Source organism: Anomaloglossus baeobatrachus, chromosome 3 (assembly GCF_048569485.1).
Source record: "Anomaloglossus baeobatrachus isolate aAnoBae1 chromosome 3, aAnoBae1.hap1, whole genome shotgun sequence".
NCBI lineage: Eukaryota > Metazoa > Chordata > Amphibia > Anura > Aromobatidae > Anomaloglossus > Anomaloglossus baeobatrachus.
Genome location: NC_134355.1, coordinates 123,900,316 through 123,913,392, shown reverse-complemented (window position 1 = coordinate 123,913,392; position 13,077 = coordinate 123,900,316). Strand labels below are relative to the sequence as shown.

Sequence of the window (13,077 nt, the reverse complement as noted above, 5' to 3'; positions counted from 1 at the left end):
GACTCATGTAGAGTATAATGGAAGTCAATGAGGAACTCGAGAATTTTTCCGAAGAACTTCCATAACAATGCTCGAGTTCCCCATTGACTTCCATTATACTAGGTAAACAAGTCATGCCTGTCTGAGCCTCTGGCTGCTCTTTACAAGTACTGATCACTTTAGCATGGTAGTGTTCGCTCATCACTAGTGCCTCCTGCTTCACTGCTAAAGTTTGTACTCCCAGTGTATATTTAGGGAGTACTGAAAAGGCTACTAAGATTAAAGTGCTTTACAGGAAGTATTGTCATACCGATTAATGGAGGGATTTCTAAAGTTATAACTTTTAATGCTGGATAGAATTGTTAGAGAAAAAAAAAAAAAAGCTTAGGTAGCTTGAAGTATATGGAAAAGGTGTCTACTGCAAAGTGGGACACAGGATCCTAAGAGGTGTAGGTCTGCGGAAAGTAAGGGTCACTGAGGAATTAGACAATATCTTGTTGCTATGGTATGAATGTTTAAAAATGTTACCCACCACTTTATTAACGGCCCATTCTTCGCATAGGCCATCAACATCTGATCGATTGGGGTGCAACACCTGGTGATCCAGCCGATCTGGTGTTACCGTCAGCATATAGAAGTTCTCAGATGCTTGAACACAACAGATTTATCAATACTATAGTGGCCTCGGTGACTACAGAAATGATGGCGCTGCTGTGTTCCAGCAAAAATTCAAGAACTTTAGCCTACCACTGGTAGCAGCGAATCGCTGGGGGTGCCCCAGTGATCAGATATTGATAAAGTAGCGCCTAAACTCTTTATGATGGAAATATACACCTCCCTTCTCAATATACGAGTCAAGGTGCATCATTGCTGGAAGACACTGTTAGGCTGCTTTCACACCTCCGGTTTTAGCAGAGCCGGCCAATCCGGCTCTAAAACCTATGCAACGGATGCGGCGACAAAACCGCATCCTTTGCATACGTTTTTTACATGCGGCCCGTCCGGTTTTTGACGCTTGCGGCAGGCTACTGAGCATGCGCAGTGGAAAAAAATGCATGCGGCGGCCGGATGCGTTTTTTTGCCGCAGGACACCGCATGCGGCGTCCATTAGCATGCGTTGCAAATCGCGCCGCATCGACAGGATGCGGCGCGATGCGGGTTTTTTTGCCGGACAAAAAAATGTGCCAGGCAACGTTCCATCCGGCCGCCACATCGGCTAAATCTGCATGCATGCGGCAAAAACCGGACGGAACGCAAGCCCATGCGGCACAATACGGCACTAATGTAAGTCTATGCAAATAAACGCAACCGGCAGCAAAAAAAAACAAAAAAAAAAAAACAAACGGTTGCGTTTTTTCTGCAAAGCGCCGGATTGTCCCGCACAGGAAAAAAGAGAATTTTGTTTACTTACCGTAAATTCTTTTTCTTATAGTTCCGACATGGGAGACCCAAACCATGGGTGTATAGCTTCTGCCTCCGGAGGACACACAAAGTACTACACTCAAACGTGTAGCTCCTCCCTCCGGGGCTATATACACCCCCTGGATGACAATCTACCCAGTTCAGTGCAAAAGCTGAAGGAGGACATCCACCCATAAGTAGAGATAGAGTAAAACTCGGAATAACCGGAACTCTGACTACTAACAACAGCCGGTGAAACACACGGAACAAAAAACTGCCAACAGGCAACAGGGAGGGTGCTGGGTCTCCCATGTCGGAACTATAAGAAAAAGAATTTACGGTAAGTAAACAAAATTCTCTTTTTCTTTATCGTTCCTTATGGGAGACCCAAACCATGGGACGTTCCAAAGCAGTCCATGGGTGGGAATAAACCAAACTGAGAAGTAGGCAAAACCTAACTTCACAAATGGGCGACAGCCGCCTGAAGAATGCGTCTGCCCAAGCTCGCATCTGCCGAAGCATGAGCATGCACTTGGTAGTGCTTCGAAAAAGTGTGCAGACTGGACCACGTGGCAGCCTGACAAACCTGCTGAGCCGTAGCCTGGTGCCTGAAAGCCCAGGAGGCACCGACAGCTCTGGTCGAGTGCGCCTTAATCCCTGGCGGGGGAGGCACCTGAGAGCACTGGTAGGCATCGGTGATAGCCGACCTGATCCAATGAGCTAGGGTCGGTTTAGAAGCAGCGAGACCCTTGCGCTGACCAGTGGTTAGCACAAAAAGTGAGGTGCACCGCCTAAAAACGGCGGTGCGTGACACAGATTCGGAGCGCCCGCACCAAATCCAAGGTATGCAACGCCTTTTCAAAACGATGCACAGGGGCCGGACAAAGAGAAGGCAATGAAATGTCCTGGTTAAGGTGGAAAGGAGACACCAACTTAGGGAGAAAATCCGGAGTTGGACGAAGAACCACCTTGTCTTGGTGAAACACCAAAAAGGGGGATTCCGAAGAGAGCGCAGCCAAATCAGAAACTCTCCTGAGAGAAGTTATGGCTACTAGAAAAACAACTTTCTGTGAAAGTCTAAACAAGGGGACCTCCCTGAGAGGCTCAAAGGGGGGTTTCTGTAAGGCCGTGAGGACCAGATTAAGGTCCCAGGGATCCAAGGGCCACCGGTAAGGAGGAATGATGTGAGATGCGCCCTGCATGAAGGTGCGCACCTGAGCCAGTCGGGCGATACGCCGCTGGAACAATACCGACAGAGCCGACACCTGTCCCTTGAGGGAATTGAGGGACAGTCCTAGCTGTAGACCGGACTGTAGAAAAGACAGGATGGTCGGCAAGGAGAACGGCCAAGGAGCATGGTCGGAAGAGCGACACCAGGACAGGAAAATCCTCCAAGTCCTGTGGTAAATCTTGGCCGAGGAAGACTTCCGAGCCTGAGTCATGGTGGAGATGACCTCAGAGGGAATGCCTGAAGCCGTCAGGATCCAGGACTCAAGAGCCACGCCGTCAATCTGAGAGCCGCAGAATTCTGGCGGAAGAACGGACCTTGAGAGAGAAGGTCTGGGCGGTCCGGGAGATGCCACGGCACCTCTACGGACAGACGGAGCAGGTCTGGGTACCAAGCTCGCCTGGGCCAGTCCGGAGCAATGAGTATGACTCGACGGCCCTCCATTCTGATCTTGCGCAGAACCCTGGGCAAGAGCGCTAGAGGGGGAAACACATAGGCCAGACGGAACTGAGACCAATCTTGAACCAGTGCGTCTGCTGCGAAGGCTTGAGGATCGTGGGAGCGAGCCACGTAAACCGGAACCTTGTTGTTGTGCCGGGATGCCATTAGATCCACTTCCGGAGTGCCCCACTTGCGGCAGATTGATCTGAACACTGACGGATGCAGGGCCCACTCGCCACTGTCCACGGTTTGACGGCTGAGGTAATCGGCCTCCCAGTTTTCCACGCCTGGGATGTGGACTGCAGATATGGTGGACTTGGAGTCCTCCGTCCACTGGAGGATTCGTTGAACCTCCAACATCGCCAGACGGCTGTGAGTCCCGCCCTGGTGATTGATGTAGGCAACCGCTGTCGCGTTGTCCGACTGAACTCGAATGTGCCTGCCCGCCAACAGGTGGTGAAAAGCTAGGAGAGCTAGAAACACAGCTCTGATCTCCAGCACATTGATCGAGAGGGCTGATTCGGACGGAGTCCAAGTGCCCTGTGCTCGGTGATGGAGAAATACTGCTCCCCAACCGGAGAGGCTGGCATCCGTGGTGAGGATCACCCAGGACGGAGTCAGGAAGGAGCGTACCTGTGACAGAGAGAGGGGCCGAAGCCACCACTGAAGGGAGCTCCTGGTGTGTGACGACAGAGCCACCAGCCTGTGCAAGGAAGAGATCCGCTTGTCCCAACAGCGGAGAATGTCCAGCTGCAGGGGACGCAGATGGAACTGGGCAAAGGGAACCGCTTCCATGGACGCCACCATCTGACCCAGCACCTGCATGAGGTGTCTGATGGAATGACGGCGGTGCCTCAGCAGAGAGCGCACCGCCAGACGAAGGGACTGCTGTTTGACTAAGGGCAACTTGACAAGTGCCGGCAGAGTCTCGAATTGCATCCCTAGGTACAAAAGCACCTGGGTCGGGATCAGAGTGGACTTGGGCAGGTTGACAAGCCACCCGAACTGAACTAGCGTGGCGAGAGTGAGAGAGACACTCCGCTGGCAGTCTGCACTGGATGAGGCCTTGACTAGAAGGTCGTCCAGGTAAGGAATCACTGCCAACCCCTGGAGGTGCAGGACCGCAACCACTGCTGCCATGACCTTGGTGAATACTCGAGGGGCCGTGGCTAAGCCGAAGGGGAGAGCCACGAATTGGAAATGTTCCTCTCCGATCGCAAAGCGTAGCCAACGCTGGTGTGAAACCGCAATAGGCACATGCAGATAGGCATCTCTGATGTCGATGGATGCCAGAAAATCTCCCTGGGTCATTGAGGCAATGACCGATCTCAGAGAGTCCATGCGAAAGTGCCGCACCTGAACATGCTTGTTGAGAAGCTTGAGATCCAGGATGGCCCGGAAGGAACCGTCCTTTTTGGGAACTAGAAAGAGGTTTGAGTAGAAACCGCTGAACCGTTCCCGGGCGGGAACCGGAACAATTACACCGTTGGCCTGCAGGGATGCCACGGCCTGAGAGAAGGCGGCGGCTTTGGAGCAGGGGGGAGTGGACAGAAAAAATCTGTTTGGCGGGCTGGAAGAAAATTCTATCCTGTAGCCGTGGGAGATGATATCCCGCACCCACTGATCGGAGACGTGTTGAAACCACACGTCGCCAAAGTGGGAGAGCCTGCCACCGACCAAGGACGTTGCTGGCGCAGCCCTTAGTCACGAGGAGGCTACCTTAGTGGCAGCGGCTCCTCCGGTCTTTTGAGGACGCGGCTTTGCGCGCCAGTTGGATCTATGATCCTTGGCTGCGGTAGTGGACGAGGTCGAGGGCTTAGAGGATGACCAGTTAGAGGAACGAAAGGAACGAAACCTCGATTGGTTCCTGCCCTGGACAGGTTTCTTGGCTTTAGTTTGTGGCAAGGAAGTACTCTTCCCGCCAGTAGCTTCCTTAATTATGTCATCCAGCTGTTCCCCAAACAGCCGGGACCCAGCAAAAGGGAGACTCGCAAGGTACTTCTTAGAGGAAGCGTCTGCTTTCCACTCTCGAAGCCACAAGATCCTGCGGATCGCGAGGGAGTTAGCGGAGGCCACCGCCGTGCGGTGAGAAGCCTCCAGGATGGCAGACATGGCGTAGGATGCAAAAGCCGAAGCTTGAGAAGTTAAGGCATCCGTCTCAGGAATAGAGTCCCTGGAGAGGGAATGTATCTCCGCCAGAGAGGCAGAGACTGCCTTAAGAGCCCACACTGCCGCAAAAGACGGGGAGAACGAGGCTCCTGCCGCCTCATAAACAGACTTGGCCAGAAGGTCAACCTGGCGGTCAGTGGGATCCTTAAGAGAAGTGCCATCAGCCACAGCTACGACTGTGCGGGCTGAGATTCTGGACACCGGAGGGTCTACCTTTGGGGACTGGGCCCATTCCTTAACCACCTCTGGTGGAAAAGGAAAACGGTCATCTGAACTACGCTTCGGAAAACGTTTGTCAGGACAGGCCCTGGGCTTGGTAACAGTGGTGTGAAAGCTGGAGTGGTTAAAAAACATACTCCTAGCTCTCTTAGGTGAGGTAAACTGGTGTATTTCTACCAGAGAGGGTTGTTCCTCTGACTCTTGTGGGTTGAGGTTCAGTACGGAGTTAATGGACGCAATCAAGTCACTAACATCCGCATCACCCTCAGACAAGTCAATGGGGTACATAGAGGAAGCGTCTGAGCCCACAGTAAACGAGTCCTCCTCGCCCTGCACCTCGGCACGTGAATTAGAGCCGTGGGAAGAGGAAGGAGAAGGGTCCCTGCGTCTCCGTTTAGGGGGACGGGGTCCTAGGACCTGCTCTGAGAGCTCTGCAGAGCTGGGAGTAGCAGAGGCACCCTGAGAAGGGGGCTGATGCATGGTCAGCAGAGTCCGGGACAGCTGCCCCATGGAGTCGGCAAAAGACTGGGAAATAGCTTGTGAAAAGGAAGCTACCCAAGCCGGGGGTTCAGCCACCAGGGCCGGAGCAGCCGGAGGGACCCCTGAGGAGGCTCCAGGCTGAGACACAACCATGTTAGCACAGGCATCACAATGTGGGTATGTGCTTGGCTCTGGCAGAATGAGCTTACATGCAATGCATATAGCGTACATGTTTGCAGCCTTGCTTCGGGTGACAGACATGCTGCTGAGGTGGAAGCTCTGCAGCAAGAATACACTCCTGTAGAATGCCCTGAGAGTGTAATAAAAAGTCCACAACCGAAGGTTGTGGCTTACCAGCCCGCTCTCTGTGTGCCCTCCGGATTCCACAGCTCAAAGCCCCAGTGAAGCGTCAGCCTTCCTAACAGTATGCAGCTGCAGCATCCAGCGCCTTCCAGTGTAAGAAGGCTGAGAAAATGGCGCTGGGAGAGGAGGGGGGGCGTGTATAAGCCCAAGAGCGGGAAAAACGGAGGGCAGAGAGATACAGGGAGAGATACAGGGGAGGGAACATCTCCCCAGAGAGGAGTGCCCTCCCCTCTGCTGGTCGGGCGGTGGGCGGCGCTGTATGCAAAACATGCAGAGAAGCCGAAACCGAAACTAGGCCCAAACTGAAGCCGGGGCCTAGATTTTAAAATGCGGCCGACGAGCAGGCACCTTCGGCGCGGTTCTCAGGGGAAACCCCCAGAACCGGCCGGAATTTACAGTAAAGATAAAACACATACTGTCCCCCTAATAAAAGTACCCGGGACCCCTGAAAAAGTCTCAATACTTAGCTTTTGAGATGCAGGGCCAGTCCCTGAGTGGGGGTTAACGCTCCTTCCAGCAGGAACCAGACAGGGCTGCGGATGGAGACCGGTCTCCTGCAAGCAGAGAGGACCGTGACGGCTCCCACTTCAACCCAGAGCCTCTCAGAGGATGTGAAGGAGCGCGGCATGTGAAGGCTCCAGCCTTATAAAGTCAACCTTAACAGCACCGCCGACAGAGTGGGGTGTGAAGGGACATGCCGGGAGTCCAGACTGGACCCGCTTTTCTTCCAAATCTTTAAAATTAAAATAAAAATGTCAAAAAATGCAAGTGTGTGTGATCCTCCTGAAACACAAAGCATTGAACTGGGTAGATTGTCATCCAGGGGTGTATATAGCCCGGAGGGAGGAGCTACACGTTTCAGTGTAGTACTTTGTGTGTCCTCCGGAGGCAGAAGCTATACACCCATGGTTTGGGTCTCCCATAAGGAACGATAAAGAAAACTGGATATGCGAAAGCAGCCTAACTCAGCCAGCATGTCCATCAAACAACGGCAGGTGGAGCCTTGCTCCACCCGCTGCTATCAACCACTTAAATGTTGCTGTCATTCTCCCACAGCAGCATTTAATGTGCACGAACCAGGGGGCGTGCTGGTCCACAAGCCGATAAGCCCCTGCTACGTGGGATGGGAAAGTAAAAAACTATATATATATATGGTTGTTGATGCACTGCTCTTATAGCCAGGAGGTCGATGTCTGCCATTAGAGAGCTCCTATGAAGAATGATTGATTGCTCTCAGTGGAAAAAACAAAATAATCTTTTATGGAAACCACTTAATGGCTAAGTGATGTTACAAAGCGAGCGTTCAAGACTACTTAGGTCACTTCATCAGGTGTGGTATAACAAAGTATCTGCTGAAACAAAAACACGCAAGAGAGCAGAGGCCTGGCATACTAAATGGAACAAACACTGAGCTTAGAAAGTGAATCTATATATATATAATTGCCTTATTCTGTCTGTCTGTCTGTCATGCTCCAAAATTGTGTCCTTACGGTGACACAAAGCTGATTGGCCGCTGGGCTCGCCATGGCCCCGCCCCCCCGCACGGATTGGCCGCTCGCCTTGCCTCGGCTCCTCCCCCGCATGGATTGGCCGCTCGCCTCGGATCCGACCCCCCCGCACGGATTGGCCGCCACGCACACTCACACGCACACTCACACGCACACTCACACGCACACTCACACGCACACGCACACGCACACGCACACGCACACTCAACGCAGCAGACACACAACACCCAACACACAAACACCGCGGCACACACAAATATACGCACATACCGCACAACACACACATTGCACAAAACATACCTCCCCCAAAACACACACACCCACACAAACCGCGCAACACACATACACAACGATACAGACACACAGCGCTCCACAAATAACGACACACAACGCAACACACAAACAACACCGCTCTCACCCCCCGCTACACCCAGACAACACCCAGAACATGTACAGCCCCTACACAAACACTTGGTAACTACACACAACAACATCTAATTATATATATATATATATATATATATATAACAAAAATCATACATTAACTACACAATACGTAAATTCTAGAATACCTGATGCGTAGAATCGGGCCACCTTCTAGTCCTTAATAAGTGACGTGAAAGCTTTACTCTCCCAATAATTTAATGTGCAGCCGCTGGGCAGGTTCAGAATGCTATTAACCTGCAGATGAACCCCATATATGCAGGTTAATAGCCTAATGATTAAGTCACGTGGAAAAATGCTATGTGCCCACGGGAGCTCGCACCTGCGGATAGGTATGTCCGCAGGTTTCCCGCAGCAGCTCCCCGGAATCTGCAGCTATACATTGCTGCGGGATTCCAGCGAAATATCTGAGGTAAACCTGCGGACATTCGTGCGACTTACCTGCGGAAGTCACGGCCTCTCTCTCCATAGAGGAGGGCAGGGAATTCTGCAGATATTTCCGCATGAAAAATTGACATGCAGTTACGTGCGGCTACGAGACATCTGCAGCATATTCCACAGCCGCACATACTGCAGCATTGATACAGCACTCCCCAAATCCCATAGGATACATTGGGCAGTGTCTGTACCTGCTAGAACCTGCGGATTTATCTAGAAAATCCCGATAAATCCGCAGGTTTTCCACGGCAAAATCCGCGGGTACATTATCCAGTGGGCACATAGTCTTAAAGGGAACCTGTCTCTAAGATCTGTTTATTTTATTGTCTATTTATTATACATGCATCTATTTTTATATATTTTTTTTTAATATATTTGTGTTTCTTCAGATACTTTTTAGTGTGCAATTTCACTACAATTGGAATTTTTTTTCTCCTATTTTCCAAATAATTGTATGATTAAATGGATCGCGTTATTCTAAACTGCAATTTGTTCAGCAAAAAACAAGCTCTTATATGTGTCTGTGTGGATGGAAAACTTGGATGGATGGAAGGAAAGGTAGGTACAAACACAGGAGATTGGAAAAATCGCCATGTTGGGAAGGGGTTAAAGCCGGTTTGTAGACTCAGCCTTTAGATGTAAACCATATGACAAGGTGAAAGGCTGCCGTGCAGGTTTTAAGGCAACATTTTATAATGTGAAACCCTCCAGGAAAAACTGACACTAATACCAAGTATAGGTCCCGAGGGCAGTGCGTGACTCCGGGACTGTCAATGGTGTCCAACCTGCGTCATGCGCCCATCCCTCAGGCTCTGCACTATGTAGAAAGCAGTTTTTTCTGGACTTGTTTTTTACTAAGTAAAAGATAAAAAGCAGAGACCGTAAACAGGGCATTACGTTTCTTCAAATACATCTCCTTTAAGGCCCAGTCACACACAACGACTTACCAGCGATCCCGAAAACGATGCGACCTGATATGGATCGCTGGTAAGTCGCTGGGAGGTCGCAGGTGAAATGTCACAGTCGGATCTTAACAACGATGCAAAAACGATACAAGTCGCAGTAGCGACCTGTATAACGATCTCAGCAGTCACTGTGACCCTGTCACACAGTGTCAAACACAGCGATGTGTCCTGCCCAGCAGAACATCGCCTTTGAAGAAAATGGCCTGAACCATTCTGCAACGACTAGCGGTCTCACAGCAGGGGCCTGATCGCTGGTAGGTGTCACACATAACGAGATCGCTAACGGGATCGCTACGGCGACACAGAAACCGTGACTCAGCTGCGATCTCGCTAGCGATCTCGTTATGTGTGACGGTACCTTTACAAAGACTTTCTACATCATGTACGTTTTCTATAGATTCACAGCACTGATTAACATAGAAGAGCAGCTTCTTAGCCAGACGCCTTACTTGGCTGTTCTTCTTCAGAAGGATGGTGGTGCCATCGTCAATCTCAAATTCACCATAATCTCTCAAGCAGCGCACCTGCAACATGAATAAGCCATAGTTCTCACACCGCTTCTAATAAAGGGCCCATTTAGGATTCTTTACACACACATTTCCCCTTACCTCAATGTACAGACTTTTCGGGGGCTTCATGTCTTGTGTAATGTCTAGTCCTTCTTCACCTCCCAGAGATCTCATGTATGTGGCCAAAGACTTCTTGTATTGATTAAACCAGTCCGTCTATAATGAGAATATGAAAAATGAAGGGAATTTTGTTTACTTACCGTAAATTCCTTTTCTTCTAGCTCCAATTGGGAGACCCAGACAATTGGGGTGTATAGCTTCTGCCTCCGGAGGCCACACAAAGTATTACACTTAAAAGTGTAAAGCCCCTCCCCTTCTGCCTATACACCCCCCGTGCCTCACGGGCTCCTCAGTTTTGGTGCAAAAGCAAGAAGGAGGAAAAGTTATAAATTGGTTTAAAGTAAATTCGATCCGAAGAAATTTCGGAGAACTGAAACCATTCAACATGAACAACATGTGTACACAAAGAACAACAGCCCGAAGGGAACAGGGGCGGGTGCTGGGTCTCCCAATTGGAGCTAGAAGAAAAGGAATTTACGGTAAGTAAACAAAATTCCCTTCTTCTTTGTCGCTCCATTGGGAGACCCAGACAATTGGGACGTCCAAAAGCAGTCCCTGGGTGGGTAAAGTAAAACCTCGTAATAGAGCCGTAAAAACGGCCCCTTCCTACAGGTGGGCAACCGCCGCCTGAAGGACTCGCCTACCTAGGCTGGCATCTGCCGAAGCATAGGTATGCACCTGATAGTGTTTCGTGAAAGTGTGCAGGCTCGACCAGGTAGCTGCCTGACACACCTGCTGAGCCGTAGCCTGGTGCCGCAAAGCCCAGGACGCACCCACGACTCTGGTAGAATGGGCCCTCAGCCCTGAGGGAACCGGAAGCCCAGAAGATCGGTAAGCTTCGAGAATTGGTTCCTTGATCCACCGAGCCAGGGTTGATTTGGAAGCCTGTGACCCTTTACGCTGGCCAGCGACAAGGACAAAAGAGTGCATCCGAGCGGCGCAGGGGCGCCGTACGAGAAATGTAGAGTCTGAGTGCTCTCACCAGATCTAACAAGTGCAAATCCCTTTCACATTGGTGAACTGGATGAGGACAAAAAGAGGGTAAGGAGATATCCTGATTGAGATGAAAGGGGGATACCACCTTAGGGAGAAATTCCGGAACCGGACGCAGAACCACCTTGTCCTGGTGAAACACCAGGAAAGGGGCTTTGCATGACAGCGCTGCTAGCTCAGACACTCTCCAAAGTGATGTGACTGCTACTAGGAAGGCCACTTTCTGCGAAAGGCGTGAGAGAGAAATGTCCCTCATTGGCTCGAAAGGTGGTTTCTGAAGAGCCATCAGCACCCTGTTCAGATCCCAGGGTTCTAACGGCCGCTTGTAAGGAGGGACTATGTGACAAACCCCCTGCAGGAACGTGCGTACCTGTGGAAGTCTGGCTAGGCGCTTCTGAAAGAACACAGAGAGCGCTGAGACTTGTCCCTTAAGGGAGCCGAGCGACAAACCTTTTTCCAATCCGGATTGAAGGAAGGAAAGAAAAGTGGGCAAGGCAAATGGCCAGGGAGAAAAACCCTGATCAGAGCACCAAGATAAGAATATCCTCCACGTCCTGTGGTAGATCTTGGCGGACGTTGGTTTCCTAGCCTGTCTCATAGTGGCAATGACCTCTTGAGATAACCCTGAAGACGCTAGGATCCAGGACTCAATGGCCACACAGTCAGGTTGAGGGCCGCAGAATTCAGATGGAAAAATGGCCCTTGAGACAGCAAGTCTGGTCGGTCTGGTAGTGCCCACGGTTGGCCCACCGTGAGATGCCACAGATCCGGGTACCACGACCTCCTCGGCCAGTCTGGAGCGACGAGGATGGCGCGGCGGCAGTCGGACCTGATCTTGCGTAACACTCTGGGCAACAGTGCCAGAGGAGGAAACACATAAGGGAGTTTAAACTGCGACCAATCCTGAACTAAGGCGTCTGCCGCCAGAGCTCTGTGATCTTGAGACCGTGCCATGAATGTCGGGACCTTGTTGTTGTGCCGGGACGCCATTAGGTCGACGTCCGGCATCCCCCAGCGGCAACAGATCTCCTGAAACACGTCCGGGTGAAGGGACCATTCCCCTGCGTCCATGCCCTGGCGACTGAGAAAGTCTGCTTCCCAGTTTTCTACGCCCGGGATGTGAACTGCGGATATGGTGGAGGCTGAGGCTTCCACCCATAGCAGAATCCGCCGGACTTCCTGGAAGGCTTGCCGACTGCGTGTTCCGCCTTGGTGGTTGATGTATGCCACCGCTGTGGAGTTGTGCGACTGAATTCGGATCTGCTTGCCTTCCAGCCACGGTTGGAACGCCTTTAGGGCAAGATACACTGCCCTTATCTCCAGAACATTGATCTGAAGGGAGGACTCTGGCTGAGTCCAAGTACCCTGAGCCCTGTGGTGGAGAAAGACCGCTCCCCACCCTGACAGGCTCGCGTCCGTCGTGACCACAGCCCAGGATGGGGGCAGGAAGGATTTCCCCTTCGACAGAGAAGTGGGAAGAAGCCACCACTGAAGGGAAGCCTTAGCTGCCCGAGAAAGGGAGACGTTCCTGTCGAGGGACGTCGACTTCCTGTCCCATTTGCGGAGAATGTCCCATTGAAGTGGACGCAGATGAAACTGCGCAAAAGGAACTGCCTCCATTGCTGCTACCATCTTCCCTAGGAAGTGCATGAGGCGCCTCAAGGGGTGTGACTGGCCTTGAAGGAGAGATTGCACCCCTGTCTGTAGTGAACGCTGTTTGTCCAGCGGAAGCTTCACTATCGCTGAGAGAGTATGAAACTCCATGCCAAGATATGTCAGTGATTGGGCCGGTGTCAGATTTGACTTTGGAAAATTGATGA

At 51.4% G+C, this 13,077-nt stretch overlaps 1 protein-coding gene across 1 annotated transcript in view; it reads right to left on the bottom strand.

The window, feature by feature from the left end:
• Positions 1-13,077, bottom strand: part of GINS1 (GINS complex subunit 1) — a 62,766-nt gene that overhangs the window by 18,253 nt on the left and 31,436 nt on the right. The window contains exons 5-6 of the mRNA XM_075338116.1: positions 10,244-10,360; positions 10,085-10,159 (exon numbers count right to left, since the gene is read on the bottom strand). Coding sequence (XP_075194231.1) covers positions 10,085-10,159; positions 10,244-10,360 — 192 coding nt within the window. The remainder of the gene's footprint in view (positions 1-10,084; positions 10,160-10,243; positions 10,361-13,077) is intronic.